This window comes from Haliotis rubra, unplaced genomic scaffold (assembly GCF_003918875.1).
Source record: "Haliotis rubra isolate DU_JTF1 unplaced genomic scaffold, ASM391887v1 Scf1186, whole genome shotgun sequence".
NCBI lineage: Eukaryota > Metazoa > Mollusca > Gastropoda > Lepetellida > Haliotidae > Haliotis > Haliotis rubra.
Genome location: NW_025765099.1, coordinates 163,933 through 191,377, shown reverse-complemented (window position 1 = coordinate 191,377; position 27,445 = coordinate 163,933). Strand labels below are relative to the sequence as shown.

Sequence of the window (27,445 nt, the reverse complement as noted above, 5' to 3'; positions counted from 1 at the left end):
AAAGGACATTTTTTTTTCTGCAGCCCTGTTCTTCTTTTGTGAGCTCAGGTATCACAGATCCGACGTAGCGACATTCGTGTCGCTATGACATCTCGTAAGACTATAATAAACTATGGAGTTACGACAGGTTGTAATGTTACGAACATTTTGTGGATCGTTATGACATTCGTAAGACGATGATAAACTACAGTGTTACGACAGGTTGTAATGTTACGAACACTTTGTGCACAGCCTTCCATAGCTTGAGTAATCTCCTCTTGAGACAACTCTTCTCCAGTTGTGTGTTCTATATCTGTAACTAGATGTGCATTATGTCCAAGAACTGCCCAGTACAGAAAACATTTTCCTTTCTCTCTGTGAAACCAAAGTTCATCTTTAGAATCAGTTTTATTATGATGATGGTGGTGCTTTGTCCGATCACACTAAAAGTTTGTTGAGCGGTTTAAAAGCTGTTGTGTCTCGTTTGAGAACTTGATGTGTGACTGATTGAGAAAACTTTCCTTGTTTAACAGAATCTGCAAACCTTGTGGTAAGTAGGTCATCATAATTATCTGAGACATATATCAGATGGAGATGGTCATCAACTGTTGTTTCTTCAACTTTTTCACCTTGTACTCTTTCAAACAGAAAGTCATCACTACAGTTCTTCAAAACAAAGACTGGACTGATATTGAACATAGCACAGGCACAAGCATCAATAATTGAAGAATGGGCAAAGCCAACAGTGTATCCCTCTAGTGAAGAATGTACCTCTCAAACTTTTAGCGGCTTTGTACATGCCTGAACGTGTAGCATTTGGCATCAGGTCTTGAACAGTTTTGACCATCCTGTCCATTTCCCTTGTCTCCATCTCCACTGTCTAACCTGGTCAGGTTCAATTTGTCTTCTCACACAGCAGCATCAGAACCAAAATGGCCGATCTATCATTTCTGTCTTCAAGTAACTGCTTTAGTTCTAACCTAAGATAAAACAGCGGTTCTTTGAATAATGGATGAAAAGGATGAAAATTCAAAACAAAGTTTACAAATAAGAGGGAATCCAAAGATATTGGAACAGCTTCTAGCTCACTGTAATCAGGAATATGTTGCACAGAGCAGTCACCAAAAGCATGTTTATGTGGGGGTGTGTGTCTGCGAGCATTTTCGTCAAATTGGGTTTTGCCCGAACAACATCTCAAAGTTAATCATTAATAGTTTTACTACTATCAATCTGAACACTTTCATTTTAACTTCTTTGTAATTCCTAAAGGATGTAGAAATTATTTGACATAATTTTGTTTTACAAAAAATCTAAATGGCCACCATTTTTAGCTTTTTGTCGTGTTTTGTTCTCTCTCAGCACTTAAATTTACATAAAAAATGAACACTGAATGTTTCTATTTTCATTCCAAAGTTGATACTCATTGATGTGTTTTGAAACTTGCTTTCTCCTAGAGTGATGGCTTGGGCTCAAAACAAGTCATTTTGTATGGTCATAGCATGGTAATTTTAATCAATGTTTTACAGACAGGGTTTTATTTTGCAATTCTCCGACTTTTCATGGAAATGTGTGAGAGCGATTTCCATTTAATGGCAGTTAACATTATTTTGTTACTAAAACAAGTTGTTTTGTTTTCTCTTTACTTCTAGAGTGACAGCATGTTATTTGGAATTATTACATATTACCCAGAATTTTAAAATGGCCACCAAAATGGCCACCATTGTAGTTTAACTAGTATACTTATTTTAGAACGTGTAGAACGTTTGACATTGGGAATTGACTTTACAGAAGTCCTCTGAAAATCACCAACAAACATTGACACAATTGGTGGATAATTTGATGTTCAAGAAACAATCATTACATCTTGTGGCCAGTTTGTGAGTTCTATGCATGTACCAAATAATCCAGTGATGTCTGTAGATGACACAAGATATGGAATGAAAACCTCGCACCAACATCCAACAGTCTAAAACATCACATTGATGAGAGTAAACTACCAAGTCCATGTTTGGCAACAGTCTCTGCAACCAATCATGAACATTCTTTCACCAGTTGACCATGGTCGGAGCATTTGTGATGGTCAGCTTATCCCTATTCTGATGTCGGGAGATCCTGCTCCCCATGGATTGGTTGAACTGACATCGTGTAAATGCAAAGTCAGCATGCCAGCAGAAAGAATGATATAGTGTGCACATAGGCATGTCTTTTGTATGGCAGATGATTGTTGTCTGAACACCTTTGACTTGTTGCCAGTAGATGACCTGATTCTGACATGAGTGAGTGAGTGAGTGAGTTTAGTTTTACACCACACTCATCAATATTCCAGCTATATGGCAGCAGTCTGTATTTAATCGTGTCTGACCAGACAATCCAGGGATCAACAGCATGAACATCAATCTGCGCAATTGGGATACGATGACATGTGTCAACCCAGTCAGTGAACCTGACAACCAGATCCCGTTAGTAGCCTCTACGACAAGCATGGGTTAATGAAGACTCAATTCTAACCTGGATCTCTACAGGTCCGATTGTGACATGATGTAACATATGAAATGAAAGAAAGTGAAAAGAAGGGTTAATTGCAAGCTTATAGATGTATCAAAAGTGATTAAGAGTTATCTGATAGAACAATTTGAATGCCTACAACCAAAGCTTAGACGTAGTTATCGGCCATGAAGCATAGTTTTCAAACACTTTTGGATAATGTTATTTCATCAAATATTTTGTAGGAGTGGAAGCTTTGATTGACCCTATCATTGAAATTCTAGCTCTATTCCTATACTTGTATTAAACATTAGACACCAAATGATTTGTTTGGATTTCACTTCAGTACAAAATTTAGTCCTCAGATAAGTATATGTAGTTAAACTACAATGGCGGCCATTTTTGAATTCCTGGGTAATATACAAAAATCCCTAATAATATGCCGTCACTCTAGAAGTAAAGAGAAAACAAAACAACTTGTTTTTGTAAGAAAAATAATGTGATCTGCCATTAAATAAATCACTCTCATACATTTCCATGAAAAGTCGGAGAATCGCTAAAATACCTCCTTTGTCTCAAAGAATAAGCTGTAAAACATTAAATTACCCTGACATGACCAACCAAATGACTTGTTGTGTGCCCAAGCCATCACTCTAGGAGAAATAAGTATCAAAACACGTCGAAAGTATCGACTTTGGATGTAAAAGGAAACATCTGGTGTTCATTTTTATGTAGATTTAAGCGCTGAGAAGGCAAAACACGACAATGTAAAATGGTGGCCATTTTGATTTTTTCAAAACAAAATTATGTCAAATAATTTCTATATCCTTTTAGCAGTACACAGAAGTCAAAATGAAAGTGATCAGATTGATAGTAGTAAAACTATTCATGATTAACTTTGAAGTGTTGTCGGGCAGCAAACCCAAATTTGACAAAATGCTCGCAGACCCCCACTACATATATAATGGCCTGTAAAACCCCTGATACCACAATCTGAGAGTATTACAGGCCTTTTCATGAGCCGAATACATCATACTAACTGAAAAATAGTGTCAAACGAAATCAGTACTGGGAGGCTACGAAATCCCCATTTCTAGGCCCCTTTGAGATTCCTCCTCCTGGACTAGAATGTCAATTTGGATGGGTTCATCATAGTGTGAATGATTTGAAAGCACTGAAAACCTCCTAGCTTGAACCTCCTAGCTTGTGAGGAAAAATGGCAAAATTTCACATGATTAATTTGGTACAATAAAAGAATTCCACAGTATGTGAACTTTTCTCTCCTCGGGTCACAGGTGTTTAAAACGCCAAATAGTTTTGAACAAGATCTGGTCACTTACTGACCCTTCCGCCATCAACACTCACCTCTCCCCAGTGTTCCTTTGTCCCGCCCCTCCAGTGACGATGTTGAAAATGTGTTAGCAAGCCATGTTCCTGAACGCTGTTCACCTGTCAACAGCAAACAGGAGGAATCATCAGTAACCATGGTAACCATGGAGTTTTCTTTCCACACTGAATAAAATATTTAATACTGCTTGCAGAGCTTAAGAGTTTGATGAACATCATTCTAAAGATCCAGCCTCAATCTATCTGGTATTCTCTTGATTATAAAACTTACTATAAACAATGATATGTATTAAATATAAGAGCATGTACAAACTGAAAGGACAATATGAAGTTAGGAACCAAATCTGAATCACTGGTAAACAATGATATGTATTAAATATCAGAGCATGAACAAACTGTAAGTATGATAGGAACCAAATCTGAGAATCACTGGTATCACGATCTCCTAAGTTTACATGGGGCAGTTTTTTCTGTAATTTCTCATTACCAAGATGCATTTTGTGTGAAGTTTGTACTGCAAGAAACTGTGATGTCATATCAGAAACAAAGCCTTGTTTGCAAATGGGTCCAGTATTTATAACATTTGTAACAGAATGGATACAATGGGATTAAATAGCCGCCTTTAGATATACAAGAGGATGTTTGCGAGAAATAAAATCCTGTTAAACTTGGCATGTGGTAGATATTTGGATATTTAAGTGATTTCACATATTGAACTTCGGACAATATTGCAACCATTTTGAGATTTTTAAAATCAAATCATTACTCCTTTGTAAAAAAGAGGCTAAGAACATCAAATATTTGAACAATATGTCAGTTTCGGTGAAGAAGAGTTTGATATTAAAGCCTGTATTTTTCACTTAAACAAGCCGCTGTGGCAATCAATATTAATTGGTGAAAATAGAAATGTTTCCATTTGAAATTGGAACACAATATTGACATCTTTGAACAAGTAAAGTAAATAAAAACAGGGTAGAAAGACATCAAGATTAAGTTCCCATGACAAAATGTCAATCTGAATGAAATTCAAATTACTGTTTGAATCGGTGCTTGATCCAAAATTCTGTGTAATTACACAAATAAGATACCTCAAACAATTCGGTTTTGTTTATGCATTACATTTTGAATAATGCCCCTAGGAGTATTTTATTTGAAATAAACAATCAGGGTGACAAAATGGAGGCCCAGTACAACGTGACACCAAGAATGAAGCATAAAACTTTATAGATGACAACTTCTTGTGTTTGCTTACAGTGGTGTTTCTATGTCGATTGTTACACTGTTATTAGGCAGAAAGTGACTACAAACAAGTGATCATAAGTATACATATATACATAGTATGTTCTGACAAACAGCACATTAACATTAACAACAGCATGTAATTTAATCACAAGTGGCACATAATTAGAAGACTGACTGACTGAGTTTGGTTTTACACCGCTTTTAGCAATATTCCAGCAACATCACGGTGCATTACACCAGACATAATTAGATGAGACCAGGCGGTATTAATGACAACAAATAGAAAAGGTAATGAAGCCAGTAAGCAGGATGGATTAAGCACTTAAAACAGGGTGATAGTGTGCTATGATAGAGTCTCGTAATGTTTTAAACATAATATTTTATTTCAAGAGAAAGAAAGGTGAATGGCAAACAAGCTCAGTGGGCTTATATAAATGCCTCTCCCGAACACGTACATATTTGCGGAAGCTATCTACAAATCAATTCCCAATAAAGTAATAGAATGGATTGGTACCAATTACAGTTGCTTTGCAATGTTAAACCAAGATGTTTATGATGAAACTACTTTAATGTTGATATTATTCATGTGAAGATCAGGAAGTCTACTGGGTGGTTGTTTGTGTGAAAATGATATGCTTTTGGTTTTGTTAGGATTGAAAACGACATTCCAGTCTCTAGCCCATTTAACAATTTTTCTAAGTCATGATTGAGGTAAGTAGCAGTAACATCAGGGTTATCAAAGTCAAAGATGTTTATTGTACAAAAGGCCTCTGGCCCATATACATTGGAGTTATACATATACATTATACATATGGTGCAATAAGTAGTAATTACAGACTGCTTTTTGGTCCTCAAAATTCTGGCTTATAGGCGGTCATATAGACCTTTCCACGGAGCAGTGCTTCCGTTGCCACTCTCAGTTATCCCCCTTTGTGGTGGCGCTTAGTGTCGTCCGCCATTAAAAAGCGGCTGCAAATTGACATTGGCGTTTTACGTCTGGCAACTTGCTTGTTCTTTTCGAAAATATGTCTCGGGACAGAGGTAGGCCTTATGAGCGTGGATCAGGGAGAATTTGTGCTATGAAAGACTGTACAAATAGCCAGAGAAATCTACGATATGGAAGGAATTGCCCTGTACAGTCCATAAACTGCCACCGAAGGACTGCCCTTGTTTGTTTCCCTATCATCTCCATAGGTTTCCTGTGAATGAAGATCGTCGCCGTGTTTGGGTGTCACGTGTTAATCGGAAGGATTTTCACCCATCTGATAGCAGTGTGGTATGTATTTATCAAGATAATTAGTGGCACAATAGTTTATCCCATCTGATAACTAGAGATAATGAAGCGTTAGATATTTTGTTATTCATGTAGGGCCTACAGTGCTGGACCCTGTTTCTCAAAGCTCGTAAGCTAAAGATCTCAGAGCATTACGTACCTCCTATGTTACAGTATAGGAGGTGCTGAATGCACTATAGGGTAAAGCTATGCAACAAAGGGTTGAGCGACAATTTTTACTAGTAAAATATTCCAACATTTTAAAACCTTATGTGCTACAAATCATTATTCTAGAGACATTTGTATTGTAGAAACTTACTGATATCTTGCAATATGCCCAAAAGATTGAGAGGAAACAGTCTATTTATCATTATTTACTCAATATATCTTTCCTTAAAATTAGTTAATAACATTACTGGATTAATTTATTATGTAATTTATTATTGCTTTAATTACTTTACCCTCCGTGTATCGTTAGTGTACACATAGTACAGGGATGTAAAGAATTTCTTTATTTAACGGCTCTAGTGTTTAACAGGAGTGAAAAAAATTGTTGAAAATGTGATAACCCATTGTAGTTACTGGAGTGACATTGGCTAAATAGAAATGTACTTATTTTATTTTTATATTTCTTTTTCAGATATGCTCAATTCATTTTTGGATGGCCATCCAAGCAAACAAAATCCTGATCCAGTCTTAAATTTGGGATATCAAAGAAAGGTTAGTGTACTTTAAGTTTAATGTAATGTACAATATAGTCCTACTAGTGATGTATTAAACGTAAAGTTATTTTGACAATTATGTTATTAACTATTTATTACTGTTCATTGATGTAAATGTATAGTAGCCTGTTATACTTTTAACTTTCCACTCTCCAGGTGACACAAGGAAGAAGGACCATTTTCCGACACCCTCTCTCTGATGTTTCTCGACCCCAAGGAGCAATCAACTGACTGAGGAGTGCCATGCTGAAGCTGAACTGACAGATCAACCTGTATCTCAAGCTGAAGAGAAGGAAAAGGAGAATGATGACTCCAGACCAAGTGATTGTGACTGTTGTAAACAGAAGTCTTGTTTTTGTCTTCACAGACCTATGATAAAAGTTCCAAACAGAACTGTAGGAGTACAGGTTCATTTTAACAAGTCAGTAGATCAGCATTATGCAACCCAGCACTACACGACCAAAACAAAGAATGTCTCTCTGTTCAGGTTAATTTTCCTGCCTTTTCTGCAGACAGTATTAAGACTAACACTGATTCTGTGTTTTACACTGGACTTACTCTACAAGTGTTTCTGTCAATAATAACTTATCTTACATCTGTACTGCGGTCAAACATTAAGATGCCACTCTCAGATCAAACACTACTCACACTTATGAGACTTAGGCTTGGAATTCAGTTTCATGATCTCGGCAGAAGATTTTTCAAATTCCACTTAATTAGCAAGTAAAATTTTTGGAATTTGTATCTCAATTTTAGCCAGAAAGCTAAAGGATTGCATTGTTTGGCTCCCAAGAGATGTTATTAGATCTGCAATGCCAATGTCCTTTAAGACTACCTATCCACACACTACCTGCATTATTGACTGTACAGAAATGTTCTTGCAACGCCCATTTTCATTGAAGGTTAGGAGCTCAAACCTACAGTACATATAAAAGTCACAATACTGCCAAAATTCTTGTTTGCGATTGCTCCCAATGGATATATTATGTATGTTTCAAAGATGCTATGGGGTCGTGCAAGTGATGTGTATATCACCAAGAACTCGGGTTTTCTAAACTACTTGTTACCTGGTGATGAGGTAATGGCAGATAGAGGCTTTACAATAAGCAATGAACTTTATGCTAGAAGAGTGAAACTGAACATTCCTGCTTTTATGAAGGGTCGTAAACAACTGAGTGCTACAGAGTGTATAGAAACACGAAGAATTGCATCTGTAAGAATACATGTAGAAAGAGCAATTGCCAGGTTGAAGTCTTACAGAATATTGAATCAGGTTCTACCTCTTAATTCCGTTCAAAAGTTGGATAAGATAGTCAAAGTGTGTGCAGTCCTGTGTAACCTCAGACCAGAACTCATCAAGGACAAAGACTGAGTAGTCATGTATGTTTCAGACATCTAGTAGGCTGCTTAAGCTTATGAGATGTATGTGATTTTGCAATGTGATATTTCACCAACAAGAATGATAAATTATAAATACATAGTCTCATTGAATTGATGTTTAAATCATTAAACTGAATGTTCACCTCACCTTGATTTTTGTTATCATTGCTGTTTTATGTTTAAATACCAACCTATAGATATTCAATGAAATCAAACTTGTAAATCACCTTAACCCTTAGACTGCCATATTGCATGGCACCATATATACAGTGATAGAAACTACCAGTGGCAGATGGCCACCACTTTTGTCTTTGGGCCGATGATATTTTGGAGAAAACAATAGCAGTTAGTGATCACCAAAAGTGTTTTTTGTTTTACAGATACATCACCACTTGGGCCACTAGGAAAATCTCACAAGTTTCTGTAACTGTATATGTTGTCCCATGATATGTGTGAAAACAATATTCCTGCTTCAGGGGGGTTAAACATTTCATCTTAAGTGTGAGTAATTACATGAGATATAAATACTGATCATGTTCATTAAAAACAAAAACACATATTCATTTCATACTGGTACATTGTATTTTATTATTCAACCTAAATATGTTAAACATTTATTTTTTAAGTTACTAGCATGTGAAATAGTATTTGACTTGAACTGTAGTTTTCTTCATAGAATATCAGCAATTCATAATACACAACTTTGATTTTATTACTATTCATTTGAGTGTCAGTGAGTGAAGGAAATGTACACGTTTACAGGTTATATACAAATTCTTTTTAACATCAACAGTAAGTCAATAACATAGTAGATACATCACATCAATTAGATAGATAGCAATTTATTGACTCAGCTCTAACAAAACAACAAACTTCGCATAGCTGTGTAATTTATGTGTTGATGCTGTTACAGCTTTATTTACACTACACATGCTACGGTGACACACAGAACTGCTTGTATTCCTCACTCAACACGGTAACCGACCTGCCTTGAAGTCATCAACCAACCAGGACCAGCATATGTTTAAAATAAAGCGCTCTTAATCTAGACAGTGTATTGTCAACAAAGCTGGAATCATATGCAACATCATGCAGGACTCTGTCATGTTCTTCTGGTCTCCACATAAGAAATGTGCACTGATGTTTTCCTGTACAGAACATACACATTTGCACCTGAGTGAAATATCCATTTCTCCCTTTTTTGAGTAAAGAACTAGTTCACTCTCAATGTTTCGAACATCACCTTTTCCTGAGTCAATCATTGCATGCACAGATGTTGTAGGACATTTTATTTCTAATATTGCAGAATCTTCAATGATTCCATCAGGACTAGCAGACAGAAATGGTTCATGTGATGATATAACAGTTCCTGTACACATTACTTTCTTCCCAGAAATATCCTGATAATGTGCCCTTGCTATGGGTTCATGGGTCACTCCATAAGCAGTGTTGTCATTACCCTTAAATCTCTCATACAGGTGATTGTTCAGGAATTTCTCAGGGTCGCCTCTACTTGTTTTAGGTACACTGTTGGCCTTTGATGCTGGTATTCTTACTCATGCTGCTGTCTTTCCATAGCGGACTTGATGATGCACCCTGGTTTAATGTTAAATTACTTAATTCTTCTCTTTTGTACTCTGGAAGATTAACATACTTGTCATAAAATTCCTGGCAAACAGAACATTCCAATTTTGTGACAGTCTTGCTATAATCAATATCATGAGATCCATGTCTTGATTCATCATTTGACGTTTCCTTGCAGATAGGATTTACATTTTCAGTGGCTGAAAATGTTTTATGGAGAAGTGTACCCTTCAGTTTCCAAAGAGAACAAAGTGGAGAATTATTTACATGCTCAGTAAAGTCTTCTGTGGTAACAAACTGCTTAAATCTGTAGGGCTTGCTTTTCGATGATGTAGACGTTTCTGCAGCTTGACTGGGATCATCAGATCTTTTTGGATGCTTGAAATTCATGGCCTTTAATTCACTGAGTAATTTATTGCTGTCAGTCCCTCGTCCCCATGTACAAGGTAAATCAGTACAAGATTTACCAGCATATCCATGTAACCAGGCTAGATGTACAGCATACATAATGGCTGCAACATGAATACATGACCTTCCATGACCAGCTGGGCAAGTGCAACATGCAGTTAATACAGTACCATCTTTCCTTGCAGCAATCCATGCATTGCATTGTAAGGAACTGTAGAGGCTCCTGGCTGAGAGGGTGACACACAGGGCTTTAAGATAATGAACTTCATTTTCCACAATGCTTTGAATATCACCTAACCATCCATTCTGCACATAATTATATGCATATGTTGCTCGAAAAGCTTTCATTTCCTTGGAATCAAATGAGTGGGACTTAATGAGGTAGTCAATAATATCTTCATATCCTATCTGAGTCCAGTTTCCAGTATTATTGGTAACCCACTTGGCACTGCCTTCAGGTAGTGACTCTGTAACAGAAAGTACAATAATAACCATACCCACTCATCACATTTGACCTAGCCTCATTACAGATTGAGATAACTATCTGACCTAATTATATTTAACCAGCTGTTACTTCTAGTTACAAGAGAACGTCTTAATTTGTGTGAGATAAATAAGAAATATACTAGTACTTTTAATAACACAAATATGTAGATAAAAAGTAGAAGGTATTTTTCACAAATTATTTGGTCAAGGTATAGTCAAAGCGTAGTCATTTGTGAGCATTTAGTAAGAGATTACCGTGTGTAAATCTTGAAATAATCTTTATATAGCTAAATAATAAATTTTGACGATGGTTCTTGACATATCAAATCAAAATATAAACAAGACAACATTAGGGGAATATGTTTGGAAATATTTAAATGCCCTATACATATTTGAAAATACAGGCAAGTTCAAATTCAGAGCGCGCAGGCCTTATAAGATACAGGCGTGCCTATAGTTTACATACAGTTTCATCGTTAAATTCAACTTCGTTTAAAGGCCTTCAGTTTTCGGTGCACAATACAATAGCCGAGTTACAACAAAATGCACATGATATTGACATTACTTGGTCATTTCTTTAAACTTTAGTACTTTAAATATATCTTACCTGCAATGTTTGTTTTAGACATGACATCAGAAATCCCTAAAAGCGAGATGTAATTGAACCTGTAAAGTAGACGTTGTTTTCGCGTGGCGTAAGCGTTGACTGGGCACCATCTAGACTTGTTTGCAACGTCATAGATTGCCGCGGCGTTACAAATAGCACAGACCAGTTCATCGTTGCAGCGCTTAATGGCTGCCACAAAATGGCGTTTCGCCCATGAAATAAGCCATGGAAAGGTCTATCACGGTGGTGGTGATCCAAACAGCAAATCATGATACAGGCAGTAAATTATGTACAAGTAGTGAAATCACGATGGACCTATAAAACTTTTATCAGATTGTTACGTTTAATAAGAGCATAATTGATATAGTATGACAGCTTTATTATTACATGCTGGTCAGTTGATGAAAGAAGTAGTTTAAATGCTAATGTAGGTGGCTTACATAGATAATATTCAGCTATATATTTCGTACACAAATCTTTATACAAAGGACATACAAGTAAAAAATGGATTTCATTTTCCACATCTATATTACACAATAATAAAAAGGGATGTGTCATCAGCGAATAAATCAATGTTAACAACTAAATCGTTATATCAGGAATAATAATGGGCCTAAAACGGAACCTTGTGGTACTCCTGCATTAACACTGAGGAAATGAGATTGAAATCCATTTATAACAACTTGTTGTTTTCTGTCTTGCAAATAACCATTTCAGTAAAGAGCCTGAAACCCCTATTTTTTCTAGTTTATAAATCAGATCTTCAAACCAAACTTTATATATATATGAGTATCCTGGGTATCTGTAAATCAAGGGTTTGTGATGGCAAAGTTCAATAGCATTCAAAGTTTTCTTTTCGTGGATTCCTGATTTCTCAGTGGATAGGAGACAGGATTTCGTCTTAGTTAAACTGGATAAGGAAATTTTGTTGGTGATCTGTGATGGCTGATTTGCTGCATGTCTTGGCTGTTGGTAGTCACTTTTAGCTATAGTGTATGAATCTACATTGCAACATTGCTCTAGCCTCTATGCAATAAACAAGAAGTTGTCATCCTTAAAGTTGTGTGCATAATTTTTTACTCCCCAACTTCGAGAATGTTCATCAAACCAACAATGACACCCACCTGTACTCAGAGTGATTGCTTGGTTCTCCAGCTCAAGAACCTCCTCATGCTCAGCTGAACCTGCGAGTACCAAGTGACCTTCATGTTCCTCGTCTGAACTGACTCTGCTGCTACCAGAGTCATCCTCTGCAGTCAGGTATTCCTCATCTGAACTGGATATGTCAACTTCAGAAACAGGCAAGTCACCTCTCAATCTTGATGTGCCCTTGTGACCTTCAGGCTGCCCACTGGAAGGGGCCACCCGACCTTCAGGCTGCCCACTGGAAGGGGCCACCCGACCTTCAGGCTGCCAACTGGATGGGGCCACCAGACCTTCAGGCTGCCCACTGGAAGGGGCCACCCGACCTTCAGGCTGCTTACTGGATGGGGCCAACCAACCTTCAGGCTGTTCACTGGATGGGGCCACCAGACCTCCAGGTTGCCCACTGGAAGGGGCCAAGTTGTCCTCAGACTTTCGTCTGGAAGTGGCCAGATGTCCACTGTCCTTATCGTGGCTGGCCATCACAACTTAGCTTCTTTTGTCACCAAGCACTATCTGTGAAAATAATGGAGAATCTAATTATGCTATAAAACAGACTTGTCTGCCAGCTTGATGAAATCTTTTTCACTCATTAATATTTCTATTTTCATTATTATGATAAGAAATGAACAGAATATGAAGTTAAACCTTATCTGCCAGTGATACAAAATGTTACGACTGAAAAGAACCCTGAAGTCAAATACATCTTTATATTTTTGTCGTATAATCCATGAATTCATCATTATATTTTACGCATTTTGGAACTTTATAAAAAGTACAGGATCTGCTTCAGTGAATTTATAACATGACTGTAATGTCTAGACATTTTATAGATTACCAACGTGATTCATATGCACACACATGCCTTATGTGGTCTCATCGAAGAACTTCATGGCGAAATGAAATGACGTGGAATGATTCTGCTGAATGCTACAACAAATGAATAAAAACAAAAATAATGTAATTTTAAAGTAAAATTGATATTTTATACTTATCCTGACTCATGATCTTTGCTTATCTCCCTCTTCTATGCGAATGGTAGTGGAACACTTGAATCCTTTGTAGTTCCCTAAAGTGGACGCAAAAGTACACTCACCCACAAGTTACCTCCCTTTTCCCGCGTAAACAGTCATGTGACCAACCTTACTTGTCACTCTCTCTCCTGATTTTCTGCCCATGCACCTGGACCTACTATAAAATCCGAAATGATTCCAGCGGAGAGGGCTTGTCCTCATGAGTCAGGATAAGTATAAAATATTAATTTTACTTAGAAAATTACATATTTTTCCTTATCCTGACTCATAATCTTTGCTTATAGAATCCTTCGGATTGGTCTTGGGACAAGCCACTTCGTGGATTCATCAGCTGTCCTTAGATACATCCTGTATCCCCCCCATGGGAACTGCGTAACGGCATTTCCTAGATCCTTAATCCTTCCATGTTCCATTATAACTCAGGGGGACCACTTTCTTGTCTTACTTCCATCTCAGACAAGTTTTTGAGATATACTAGTATCTTCTGCTTACTTATTATCTTAACAACCCATAGATTATGATAAGATCTTTATCATAAATGAGTTGCGACCCCTTAATGTACAGGTAAGATCTTTACCCGTACAGAGTCTTAATCAATCATGCTAGTCTGGCCTAGACTGTGCGCATGGACTTTCAAACTAATACTTTTCCTTAGTAAAAGTTATCAACAAGTCATCGTGACAAAGGGTGAGATTTCCAACTCAGCCTTTGTTGAACCGTTAGTTGCTGTGCTACAAACGAGAGGCCCAAACTGGTGAATGCCGGAGATGTCTTGATTGGCTAGTGCAGAGCTAGTGTTGATGCCAGTGCTCTGACTTCGTGTGGGTTGGAAGCTCTTGGAGGTTCTAGTCTTGCTGCTTGGTAGGTTCTCAATATACGGCTCTCATCCAGAACGATATTGTCGTTCTTGAGATTTCTACTGATGTCTCTGTAGATAACGGGATGAATAGGCGCTTGAATTTTCTTCTCCTTGTTTTAGTCTTTTGAAGATATATCTTCAGGGCTCTGACAGGACACAAGCATAAGTCCCTGCGTATCCTCTGGTCGAGGATCGTTACATAGGGCTGAATGCGATGGAACTGATTCTTGGCAATAAATCCCATCTGGAGTCCTATATGTACTGCAGCATGGTGCCCGTGTCAAATCTAGTTCCTCAAAAGTCCAGCGCGTAATGTATCTGAGCAGCAAGCAGGAACAGAGTCTTCTGTGTAAAGCAACTCGAAGGTAGTCTGTTCTAGAGGTTTGCAGGCATCGCTCATGAGATGACGCAGGAATTACATTCAGATCCCAGGCGGTGCTCTGAATGTCTCTTGCTGGTCCTCCAGTTTAAAAGATCGCAGCAGAACAAGTAATTCTGGTACTTTCGTCAAAACGATGCCAGACTTCATAGTGATAACTGTACTGATGGCTGCCAGATGTGTGGATAATGTCGAACCTTTCAGGCGTCTACATTATATCTAAGATGACATAGATATTCCGCCACTTGAGGATGAGTAGCTTTCATAGCTGTAAAAAGCCTTTCCGCTTTGCATATGTCTCAAAGCGTCTGCCACTTGCCGCCGTCAGCCCACAAGTTCACGAGTGGATCTGCGTAGCGCTAAGGTTACTGCCTTTGCTGCTCTGGTGGAGTATCCTCTTTCCTTTCAGAAAGGTTTTGATCACGGTCCACCGCGTGTAGCTGGAACAGTGTTGGGTTCCTGTTGACTTGCTTGGTGTGTGGATGTCTGAGTAGGTTCGGCCATTCTGGTAACTTGAGGGTTGGACTTCCAAGATCTTCTATTAGGTCTAGGAAACATATTCTACGCTGGCCAGTAACTTCATGTTAGTATCTAGATTCGGGCTTTTATAATCCATGTGATATAATGGGAATTTTTCTCAGATTAAAGGATGGCAGATACTGATTCTGGAACTTCGAGTCGGCTTTCACAAAAGCCGTGCGTAGGTTAGAAAGTACCTTGGATATAGGTTCAATCGAGGAATAGTCACCCGAGGAGTCAAAGTCGTTGTTGCACATCTTATATGTGTAGACCTCATCCACATCTTTAGAAGGAGACTCTAAGTTCAATCCATTGGCTATCCAAGCTGTAACCTCTGAGTCTGGGAAGGCGAGGTCACCTTGTTCATCAGAGAAAATCTCGGTCCGTGAACTATGCCTCCATGTCGTCCTTCCTGCGAACCTTGCTTCCATGAACCTCTATCCTTAGAGTCATCCCTTCTTGAATCTCCATCTCTAGAATCATCCTTTGCGCGAACTTCTATTTCTAGATTCCTCCTTAGCGGCGAACCTCTGTCGTAATGATTCCTCCTCCAGCGAACCTCTGTCTCGTGATATATATCTCTTCACAGCCTCTGTCTCGTGAATCATCTCTTCGCGAACCTGTCTCCCGATGCATCTCTTAGCGAACAACTGTCTCGTGATCCATCCCTACGAGTACTCCTCTCTCATGAATCCTGCCTTTGCAAACTTGGTCCTCGCAAAATGTCCTTGGGAGATGTGTGATCTCGATCTAGAGTGGCTTGGTTTTGGAGATGGATGCTTTGGTGTTCTCGAGCGTTGAGGGTTCGCAGACAGAGATCTCAAAGTGTTGCTAGCCTTCGCCAGCCTTCCATCATCTTCCATGATGACAAAGTCATCAGACTGAGATGACCTTCAGCGAATGTAGACGTTCAGCCAACGTAGTCTTCCGATGTAGATCTGAGAGATGTAGCAGGGTCGCGCCAGGTCAGAGGGTTAGCACTAGTAGTATTATGAATTTCTGCAGTAGCAAGCAACATCACGGGTTAGCAGGTTGGTCTCCAGATTTATCAGCGTGACTTGTGATGACTTCCTCACCCGATCCATGGCACGTCTATAGATATAAGACAAATATTGATTAAATTGTAAATTTGATAAACCAATGCAATATGTACAGCATAGGTGGAAGAACATCGTTTAATGCACGCGAAGGGCATTGGAGGTGAGGATCAGCCACGGATAGCCTGTGCCTGCAAACACTGCAAGATTACATGAAATGTAAACAAGTTACATAACGATGAAAATATGTCACAAATACAATTAATTTCTTCAATGTTTTACATATAATACAAGTTAATTATAGCCAAATACCATACCCAGCGTAATTTTAATAATGTAATTTTCTGAATAAAATTGATATTTTTATACTTATCCTGACTCATGCTTAACTGCTTGTCTTCTTCCTCTTGCGAACATAGTGGAACACTTGTATCTCCTTATTGAAGCTCCCTTCAATAAAAGCGTCAAAATAAAATCACTAATCACTACTCACCAAGAGTTATCCCTCCTTCCTGTTTTGGCGGAACTGGCGCTACCGTTCCCCACACATGCTTCACTCTCTCCTGAATATGAGCCAGACACTTGAATTTACAGGGAAATCCAAAGTGTCTAGTGGGAAGGTTGGGAGGGCTTTCTCATGAGTCAGGATAAGTATAAAAATATCAATTTTATTCAATATCAAATTACATATTTTTCCTTATCCTGACTCATGCTTAATGCTTGTAGAATCCGACGGAAAAGGTGGTGGGAAAAGCACTTTAGGATTTATTTAATGAATTTTACGTCAATATATACCCCCTACGGGAACTTCATCATGGCACTGTATTACTGCTAAACTCTGCTGCTGTTTAGCAATCGTGTTCTTTCAGCTGCCTTTAGATGGGGAACCACAATTGTTAACTTTTGGTCCTACTTTTGTTAACATTACAATGTGGATTTAAGCGTCTCCATGTGGAGAAGCGACCCTTTGCTGTATGAGTAAACCTACAAGTACTGGGTTTATCACTTATGCTAGTCTAGAGACGTGCCTTGGGACTTAAGCAGAACTCTGCTGAGTGTAGGCTTGATAAGTCATGTGATAAGAAAGCGAGAGACTACTCATCTTCTGTGGGGAACTGTCAACTGTTGTGCAACAACCAGTGGGCAGAAATGGTGAATACCTGAGACGTCCTCGGTGGTGATATCTCTCAGGTAGTGGTTTGCAAACACCATGTCCGATTTCCAGAAGCAGCCTTCCATGATCGTGGTAAGGCGAGCAATTCCGATGTAGAGCGAGTGTTGATGCCAGCCTAATTCTAATTTAGTGTGGGTTGGAGGCTCTTGGAGGATCGAGTCCTGCTGCTTTGTAGGCCCGTGTAGTATGACAGTCCTTATCCAGATAGATATCGTGAGTCGCGGGAGACTTCCGTCCGGGTGTCGCTGTTGATATCGGGACGAAAAGTCGTTTAAACTTGCGTCTCCTCATTCTGGATCGATGTAGATAAACTTTCAATGCTCTCACTGGGCACAAGGATAAGTAGTAAGCTTATCATGTGGTCCCGAAAGTACGGAGGATAATGCTGGGATGTGGAATTGTCTGTCCGTTGACCTGGCAGTTGATTCTTAGCGATAAAATCCCATCGCAGTCCCATATGCACTGTGTTTTGATTTTCATCAAAGCGTTCTCTCGTAATCTAGAGCATGAATTTCCGACATCCTGGCTGCTGTTGCTAGGGCTAGCAGGAACAGCGCTTTTCTGTGCCAAGAATTCGAAGGATGTCGTCTCTAGTGGTTAAGTGAAGGCGTCACTTGTGAGATGTCTGAGAGCGATATTGAGTCCCCGCGCCCGGGAGCTTGAAATCTCTGTTTTGGTCCTCCAATTATAAGAGCGTAACAAGGCCAGTAACTCTGGTACTTTTTCGTTAGCTTCAAGGCACCCGTCCTCATAGTGATAACTGAGCTCAATGCCGCTAGGTATGTTGAGAGTGAAGACCCTTTTAGTCAGCTTTGTTTGCGTAGGTGACAAAGATAGTCTGCCACTTGAGGGATGTGTTGCTTTTCTAGCTGAAAATCCAATTTTAGCAGCGTGGGTCTCTCAAAGCTGCGCCACTTGTTGTCGTTACAAGTTGCGTGTAGAATTGCGTAAAAGCAAGTGCTGACTGCTTTCGCCACTCTGGCGGAATACCCTCTCTTGTTTAAACATGCCTTGATACAGTCCACACGCAAGTTGGAATGCCCTTGGGTTGCCGTCGCCTGCTTTGTGTGAGGATGTACTAGTAGATTCGACGCTCTGGTAGTTGCAGTATTGGTGGTCCGAGTTCATGTAGAATGGGGAACCACATGAGAATGGGGAACCACATTCTCGCAGGCCAGTAGGCCGATCAAAATCAGTTGGAGGTTCCTTGTCTGATGATTTTCTGTAATACCCTCGGTAGTATCGCTAGGTTCAATGATGTGAAAAACGCTTTCTACCTTCCCAGGATATGCTGAGGCGTCCGTTCCTCGTGGATCTGGGACTGGAGAGACGAATGTTGTTAGCTGATTGTTGGAAAGCGTGGGATTGGTTGAATCGCGGTCCCTCTAGCGGAAAGGTCTATCATACGGAGCTCCTATTTCCTTGATGATCTGTGTGAAGATCTCTGGATGGAGCATCCATTCCGTCCATGGGCGATGGTTGAGTTGGATGGGAGAGTCGGCGTGCTAAGACATTCTTGGCTCCTGGAATGTGACATGCCAGGAAAACTCTATGTTGACGTGGATGTTCAGATCGTCGATTAGGTCGAACAGTTGAAAGCATAGATCCAGTAGGTTCATTCTGGTTGAGCCCTTGCTTGTTTATATAAAATAATTGGGACTTCTCTTTGAATCTTTGGTAACTTCCTTTCTTAGATCTGTGTGAAGATCTCTTGGATGGAGCATCCATTCCGGGCGAACATCGGCGGTCATGGTTGAGTTGGATGGGAGAGTTGCGTCTTGGGTTCGCGAAGGTCCTGGTGAATCCCTCATTAAGCTCTGTGGGATGCAGATGTCTTAGATACTGTTGTTGAAGTCCTTCGCTGACGCTGATCATCTGAGTTTGCATCTGGGGATTGGCGACTGGTCCTGGCCAGCGGCTGGTTGTCCGATCCAGAGTAATGAGGATGGCGATTCCTCCTTCGCCGAACATTGATCATCCGACTCGAAGCTTCAGGGGATCTTGTTGGCCTGACGCTAACCCAGCGGATGCTGATCGTCCTGAGTCCTCCGCCGCAGGGGATGGTTGAGACGACCTTCGGCGCAGGCTGGTCCGGGAGTGCAGTTCTGTTGGCAGAAGTCCGCGTTGAAGGTAGGTCCCTTAGAGATGATGTCTGCGTTGGAGCCTTCGCGAAGGCTTCGGGGACCTGGGCTGGCTGGCTTCTTTTCCAGGCGTAGCGTTCTTCCATCAGCTCCATGATCTGCTGGGAGAACTGCTGCATAAAGTCGCCCGGGTTGAAGGTCTGCGTGGTACTAAGCTGCCCTTCCTGCAGTGATGGCGCAGGAGGGCCCACTGGGACGGTCATCTGTCGTCAGCGTTGATACCTCGGGTTGAGAAGAAATCTGCGCTGAAGTCACCGTAGCTGAGACCGGTCGTTTCTTGCGATGAACCTCTGGGATGATGATCAGCTGATCATCATACAGACCCTGTTCTGTCAAGGGAACAATCTCGGCCGAGAAAGTTCTGGTTGTCTGCGCTGACTTCCTGCGCTGGGTGTTTGATGATCTCCGAGTCTTAGACTGTGACGACGGGATGTCTGGAGAAGCAGGTCTCTTCTTGGAGGTGGCGGACTTCGTCCCACGCCTCTCCTTTGAGGGAAACTCCAGCGGAACACCAGACAGTAGGGGGTCTTCAGACAGCAGTAGACTGGTGAGGGACTCGGCTGAATTATCCATGACTGGATCAACCCTTCTCGACCTATCTGCGGCACGTCACAGGACGCAAAGAAGGTATTTATTAAAAGCACAAGTAGATAAATGCTTGCAATAATTGCAGCGTGAGCTGAACGAACATGGTACCGTGCAGCTAGGGCATATTAGGTGCGGGTCAGCAGCAGAGAAACGTAACTTACATTTGGAACATATTTTCATGAACGTAAACTACTGAACAAACACGGACTACACCGTGAATAAACAGTGCTAAATACAATAAAATATCAAAACATATTGATGAAGGATACTAGCTAAACCTCTATAATATACTAATAGAGGTAACTAACTAAGTAATGAAAGGATATAGTGCCGTAAGGAGACACAGGCGCTCTCACAACCTGCTCACTGGGCGAAGAAGGAGAGAGTGAAGCATGTGGGGGAACGGTGGCGCCAGTTCCCGCCAAAACAGGAAGGAGGGATAACTCTTGGTGAGTAGTGATTAGTGATTTTACGTACGTTTTATTGAAGGGAGCTTCAGTAAGGAGATACAAGTGTTCCACTATGTTCGCAAGAGGGAGAAGACAAGCAATTAAGCATGAGTCAGGATAAGGAAAAATAATACGATCTAAATAAAAAGGATATAATGCCATATACTGGACTCCAGTGCTCGCCCAATCATTCGCTTGGGCGAAAAGGGAGAGAGTGACAAGTGAGGCTGGTGACACGACTGCACGGGAAAGGGCAAAAGGGTGGTAACTCGTGGGTGAGTGTACTTTTACGTCTGCTTTAGGGAACTACAAAGGATTCAAGTGTTCCACTACCATTCGCATAGGAAAGGGAGATACACAAAGATCATGAGTCAGGATAAGAACAAAAATACCATACTTACTGAGTATAAATAAAAAACAACAAGAAGACAAAGTCATCAATATCCCCGCAATGGCAAAATACTCTTCTTCATGATTATGTCTATGTCAAAGATTTAGGTGTGTATATAGAAAAGTGGAAGGATAGTACTGAAAGGTTTTTAAAGTTCTGCTCCGGAAAAGAGCACTACCACTAATTTCAGTTTTAGTCAAGCTGGTTGCCATGGAAGTGACCAAAATATCCAAAACTACCAAAAGGCACCAGTACAGTGCCAGACCAATCTATGTGCCAAATTTCGTGAAGAAACATTGAACGGTTTTAGAGTTCAGCTCTGGAAAAGAGCACTACCACTAATTTCAGTCTAAGTCAAACTTGTTGCCATGGAAATGCCAACAATATTTTATTCAGAATTCCAAAACTATCAAAAGGCACCAGTACACCACCAGATCTATCTATGTGCCAAGTTTTGTGAGGAAATAGTGAACTGTTTTAGAGTTCTGCTCGAAAAAGAGACAAAAGTGCAGTGCACGGACGGAGTCCATTTTAATACTCCCATAAAGCGTGTTGCGGGGATAAAAAGAACTATTCAAGTTGTTGCATGTCCTTAACAACGAAGGGAGGTAACTCATCATGGCAGTGCCTACGGTAGCTGATGAAAGTTGTCTAATCCAAACTGCTTTACAATCCGGACAAATGAGTCAGTTCCAGGCCAGTCCGTAATAGACAGATTCCACTTTAACTAGAGACAGTTTCTCAATTGGTCATGTGACTGTTTCAGGTTTTCCCCATTGGTGTATAACTTCATTGGTCACCCAAGATAGCACATATGACAGCTAAATTTTATTTGCATGATGTCGACCATTGATTTATTTAGACAACAAAGAGCAATCAATCAACATATTGGTGGTTAATCCTTTGATGGAAGGACATTGTTTTTACACAGGCACTTTACGACAGTATTCAGTGTAAGTTACCTTTTGACAAATCTGCTGTGCAAGATAAATGTAATTAATCAATTATCATGTTATCGGTCAATCCTTTGAACGATACTTGTTTTTTAAATCAGCTGATAATTCCTCTTGCTGCATTTCCATGCACATATTACATAAAATGTAACACATTTGCCACATCAGACCTTTAGTTATCATGTTAAGTATATACTCCAGACATGAGAAATGCTACATGGAAACCTTTGTTGGGTAGTCTGAGTGGTGCTACCAGACTACCACTAATTATACTTGTAATAAAATCATTAACTGACCACCCAGTGAATGATGACAAATAACGTGTAGGTTTATGTCACGAAACATTGGCTACAGCAAGGGAGTATTAGTTGCTGTACTGCATGCAAATTTAATTTCCTAAAAAACTAATGGGTCAACGCTGTTTTAAGGATACGAACAGAACTTCATTGTTGCATAAGAAATACATATAAGCATTTGCTGTACACTAAAGTTAAAAACTGTATACTGGTATTTACCTAAGTAAATTTTCAGAATTTTCCAGCAATGGCAAAGTGAGGTTTGATTTAGTTGACAGATTCAAATAAATCAAATGTGTTTTTAATATCATAGGTCAATAGACATCACATTCAGGATTGTTACATGACATGATAATATATTGAGGTGAAAACACAAAAACAGGATCAAATAGGATCAGTCATCATACCATCCAGAAAATCAAAACAGAAAAGCGTACACTGCTGGAATACTTTACTACAATCTCACAATTATTAGTGCTGGAACGATACATCAAACTATCGATAGATTGCAATTGTTAAACTTGAGTCTCCGATAGCAATTACGATGGTTGAAACGAAAAACTATTGATGCATCGATAATATGTGTGACTATCGATAGTTTAGTAATTGACTTCTTCTGATAAACTTCATAGAGCAAAATACAGGAAGTACCAGATTAGTTCACAGTTATCTGCCCCTGTTACTTCTTAAACTAACATGGCAGCAAACACCGCTTGTGTTTGAAATTGTGAATACCAATAGGTTTAAGTTTTAACTGTTTACTTGATCTGGGTGTCTTGTCAGTTAAAAGAGACTGAAACTACTTTAACTTGTGTTTATTTTATACATACTATACATTCATTTGGGAAATGACTTCAAATGAGACAATTTAAGGAGAAAAACCATATTGCAATGCAATAGTTGGTCTCAATAGACTATTGCTATAATATGTTGCAATAGTAGTTGTTTCCCCCCTCAATAGTCACCACTACAAATAATACCAGGGGTAAGTTCAAATAACGGCTTCAACGCCAACAACAACCAACACCTAAAACAACATATCAGTAGACAACCTGAAACGTCAACGGTGAAACTTCTAAAGCGGATACATCCATGTATAAGAAAATCCGAAAAAGTCTACCCAGCTGGGATACTTTATTACAATCAGACAATAACTGCTGGGGGCATTTTCAAATAACGGCATCTGATGTGAAGCCACCCTTCGTAATGTCACACTGTTTAGGTTGAAGAAACTGTGCCAATGTGGACCGTTACCCAGTCCCCATGTACGTCATTGTCGAGGGAGGGGCGGTGGGGTAGCCTAGGGGTTACAGCATTTGCTCGTCATGCTGAAGACCCGGGTTCGATTCTCCACATGGGTACAATGTGTGAAGCTCAATTCTTGTGTCCCCCGCTGTGATATTGCTGGAATATTGCTAAAAGTGATGTAAAACCAAACTCAGTCAGTCAGTGTTGTCTCTTAGATTTTGTTATGACCATCAAGTCTGTTCAGTTTCATTTGTCCTGGACCCATATATAGTTTATGCCCGCAGATGAACCAAATTTTGAGGACCAAAAAAGTTGTCCGTAGAAAGGAGTCGGCTTAAGTTATCTAAAGTTTACAAATTCATCAAACTAATTTTTCTGGTGGTAAAAAACCCGACAATGTATCGTTTTGTGTGAACGGACAAGAGAAAAAGACTTGTCGGATAAAGACGGCCCAGACGTCAAATGTTGATTTAAAAACATTGAAACCTTTTAATGGTAATGTTATGGTATGTGTGCCATTGTTGAATTCCCTTGAGATGCCCTGAATTTTCACATGGTTATCAGCATTCAGTTAACGCTTCAACTTCATTGTCTTGTGATTGTACTGATTTTTTCAAGGTAGTTCCTGTGTCTCTTTGTGAAATGTGAAACATACTTGCCAATGCCCTGCAACTGGGGCTTGAAACGCAAAACACTGTCATCAGGGTATATATTTTCACTGACAGGGTTTAAGCTCTATATAAAAGGATGATATAGTTCTAAGTGACAATATATACCATGTATACATTGCAGTTTTCACGAATAGCGTCTCAAACAAATCCGTCAGATTAGCCGACGGTCCGGTGGAAGTCTACAACCCGACTGTATATTTCACAATGACCTTGATTGAAGTTGTCATATGTGGCACGTCACACTTGTTTGCTGTTTATAAATTTTACGTTTTTTAATAATTTCAATGCCAGTTATAAGAAATGTTAAATCTGAAATGTGTTTTTAATTTTTATTCTATGGGTCCTGTGAATTTTCAGTGGGTCAGACAGACATCTGAAACTCACAGGACCCAATGTTATGTTACTTTGAAACACCATTCATGAACACTGCCTTGGTGCCAGTTTTATTTGCGTAGCAAGCCCCTGTGTGTCAACGTTCATTTTCTTCAAACATTTTTGGAAGAGATACTGTTTACTGAGACAAAAATGCATTTGGAACGGGCATGGACATTATAGTAAAACAATGAAGGTCAATGATCATGATCGATATTTGTTACTTTAGATAAGAAAAAAAGGTACACATGCATTATACCAGATACCTGCCTGCCATAGTTAATTAGGTCACGTGATGCGAGCGCGGAAGGTGAAAAAAATAAAATAACTGAGATGAAAATAACCCTAACCCTAACTTAACCCGGTGTTGTCCCACGAGGCCTAAAATTATTCAATTAGGTAGGTACAGTTCATTAGGCTATGTGGGACTTCATGCCTCACTGGTTTTATGGGATTACGGTGGATTATTGCTGGACTGGTCCATTATTGACCACAGAAGGGGTGAATCATAAGAAACAACAAAAATCAAATATGATTGTGAAATGTTTATTTTAACAGTGATTTATCATTTCTGTATTACTGGTTTTATTGGATAAGGGTGGACTGACCACAGGAATCATAACAACATATTATTAGGTATTATGTTATCACCACAAAATCTGTATTATTTAGCATATTATCACAGGTGACAAAGTGATATGTTTATGTTTATTGTTATTCACTGTTCCCAAACACCAAGTAAGTGGGATACTGAGTCTGTGTAGTACAGGACAATGATGGTGCCAGTGTTTAGCCTGGTCTTGGCTCACAGCAAGCCCTGGTCAACTTGCTACATAGCGACGTCTCCTTGCTGGTTCATGTGTATGACCTCTCTACTTTGTCAGTCTCACTTCGGTCCTGGACTGCTCACGCTTGATCAGCTTCATAAAGTCAAATATGTCTAATCTATAGCAAGTTTCAGCCTTCTCATGTTAGTTGGAGAAGGAAACTGATTAATATCCACTTCATGTAAATACTCCTCCAGCAATAATAGATCTAATCTTATTAAGATTAACAGTAGGTAAGTGCTTTCATCTATCAAACCTTAATGTTTTCACAGTAGACAAGTCTCATTACTAAATAAACTAACCCTAACATAGTGACCCCCGTCCACTGATCAGCCTCTCCAACTCTTGTCTCACGCCCCAAATACCTTATTAATTATGTCATGTGGGCAAACTGTAATTAGGCCTTGTGGGATTTATTAGGTGTGAATTTTAGGCCTCACGGACTGTCACCCCTAACCCTAACCCTGCTAGGTATCCGGTATAATACATTCTAGCCGAACACCCCCAAAAAAACAAAAACAAAACAAACAACAACCCCCCCCCAAAAAAAAACGGGCAAAAAAACACACAAAAAACAACAAAAACAAACAACAACCCAAAAACAAAAACAGAACTTAAAACTTGAATAAGTACCTTTGGCAACTACACAAATACCAAATGTTATTTCAGTTTAAACAAAAGTGGCCTAGTTATGACTACAACAGATTTTTCAATATGGCTGCTCATATTTAGTTTCCGTGTTCAGTTTCATGTCCTGAGAAAGGAGGTCGGTGGAAATTAGATCGGTAATATTTCATTATTGCAAATATAGAAACTAGAATCTGTATGCCGAGTTTCATTTCCTGAAAAGGACACCAGAAATGGGATTCAAATGTTGTTCGTTCGTTGGGAGGCGACCCTGGGCGGGGTTGTCTTCAACCGACATTACAGAACATTTCAAAGTTTTCTGTCTGCCACTTCTCAGTCTCAGCTCGGTCACTAGCCAATAATCTTCGCCATACAGATTCCAAATCCATTGTAAACATTACCAGTTGATTACACACACGTTAGTGAACCTACTCACGGTACAAGACTTCACGAAATACGTTGAAAATCTTCAGGATGTGTCGAAGTGCTGTTGTCGTCTGTTGCTAAGGGCGGTTGACAGCGACACCTCCCGGCCCAAGGTCGTCTGCCATCCTACTTTCACTTTCGATTTCAATGTCTGGAAGATCTAACGCAAAAACGAGTTTACTTCCCGTCTCAAGTCTAATCCCATCACATGGATGCCTCGAGTTTTTATCGCCATATTCAATATTGATTTACAGGCTCGCTTATTACCAGGGATAATCTACAACTATTTACGAAACCTTGAAAATGGAAATACCCGAGCTATTTATAGCCACGTCCCGCAGTGTATGTAAATAATGAATTCCATTGGTTATTTTAACACGTCATCATTCCATTCGTAACTACTCGGGTCATTCCGGCAGGTAGGTCACGGAAAGAGGCGAGTAGTTACGAATGGCCATCATTCGTGACCAACTCGTGTTATTCCGGTTCCATTCGTGACCAACTCGTGGTATAGTGTTATTCCGAAAAGCCGAATAAAATGGAATAGCGTATATCTTCTTGAACGTCATTGTATTTTGCTGGTTTTGTCGTCACCTTGGACCAGACCTTATATTGCGCAGAGACAAGCCAATACTTCAAAAGGACTTTCCTGGCATGTCGAAAAAACAAAGTAACATGATTATTGGACGAAAATCGATTTTTTATATAATAACGCGCCATTTCTTAAAACCTACATCGGTGCGTGTTTCATGCTGAGGTTATATTGTTTATTGTTTATAGCAGGGAGACTATATATGTT

General features: G+C 39.6%; 1 protein-coding gene across 1 annotated transcript; it reads right to left on the bottom strand.

The window, feature by feature from the left end:
- Nucleotides 1-563: 563 nt before the first annotated feature.
- LOC124260065 lies at nt 564-26,718 on the bottom strand. The gene is made up of 5 exons (XM_046694314.1): nt 26,657-26,718; nt 13,517-13,585; nt 12,637-13,171; nt 3,829-3,912; nt 564-616 (listed from the first exon to the last, which is right to left on the bottom strand). The coding sequence occupies exons 3-5, from the start codon at nt 13,136-13,138 to the stop codon at nt 564-566; spliced, it is 639 nt and encodes a 212-aa protein (XP_046550270.1). The 5' UTR covers nt 13,139-13,171; nt 13,517-13,585; nt 26,657-26,718.
- Between the last annotated feature and the right edge of the window lie 727 nt (nt 26,719-27,445).

Coding starts and splice junctions, on each gene's coding strand:
- LOC124260065 (XM_046694314.1), bottom strand. CDS start 13,138: ATGGCCAGCCACGATAAGGACAGTGGACATCTGGCCACTTCCAGACGA. Junction 3,913..12,636: donor AGCAATCACTCTGAGTACAG/GTGGGTGTCATT, acceptor TGCTGTTGACAG/GTGAACAGCGTTCAGGAACA. Junction 617..3,828: donor CAAAGGAACACTGGGGAGAG/GTGAGTGTTGAT, acceptor TCTGTTTGAAAG/AGTACAAGGTGAAAAAGTTG.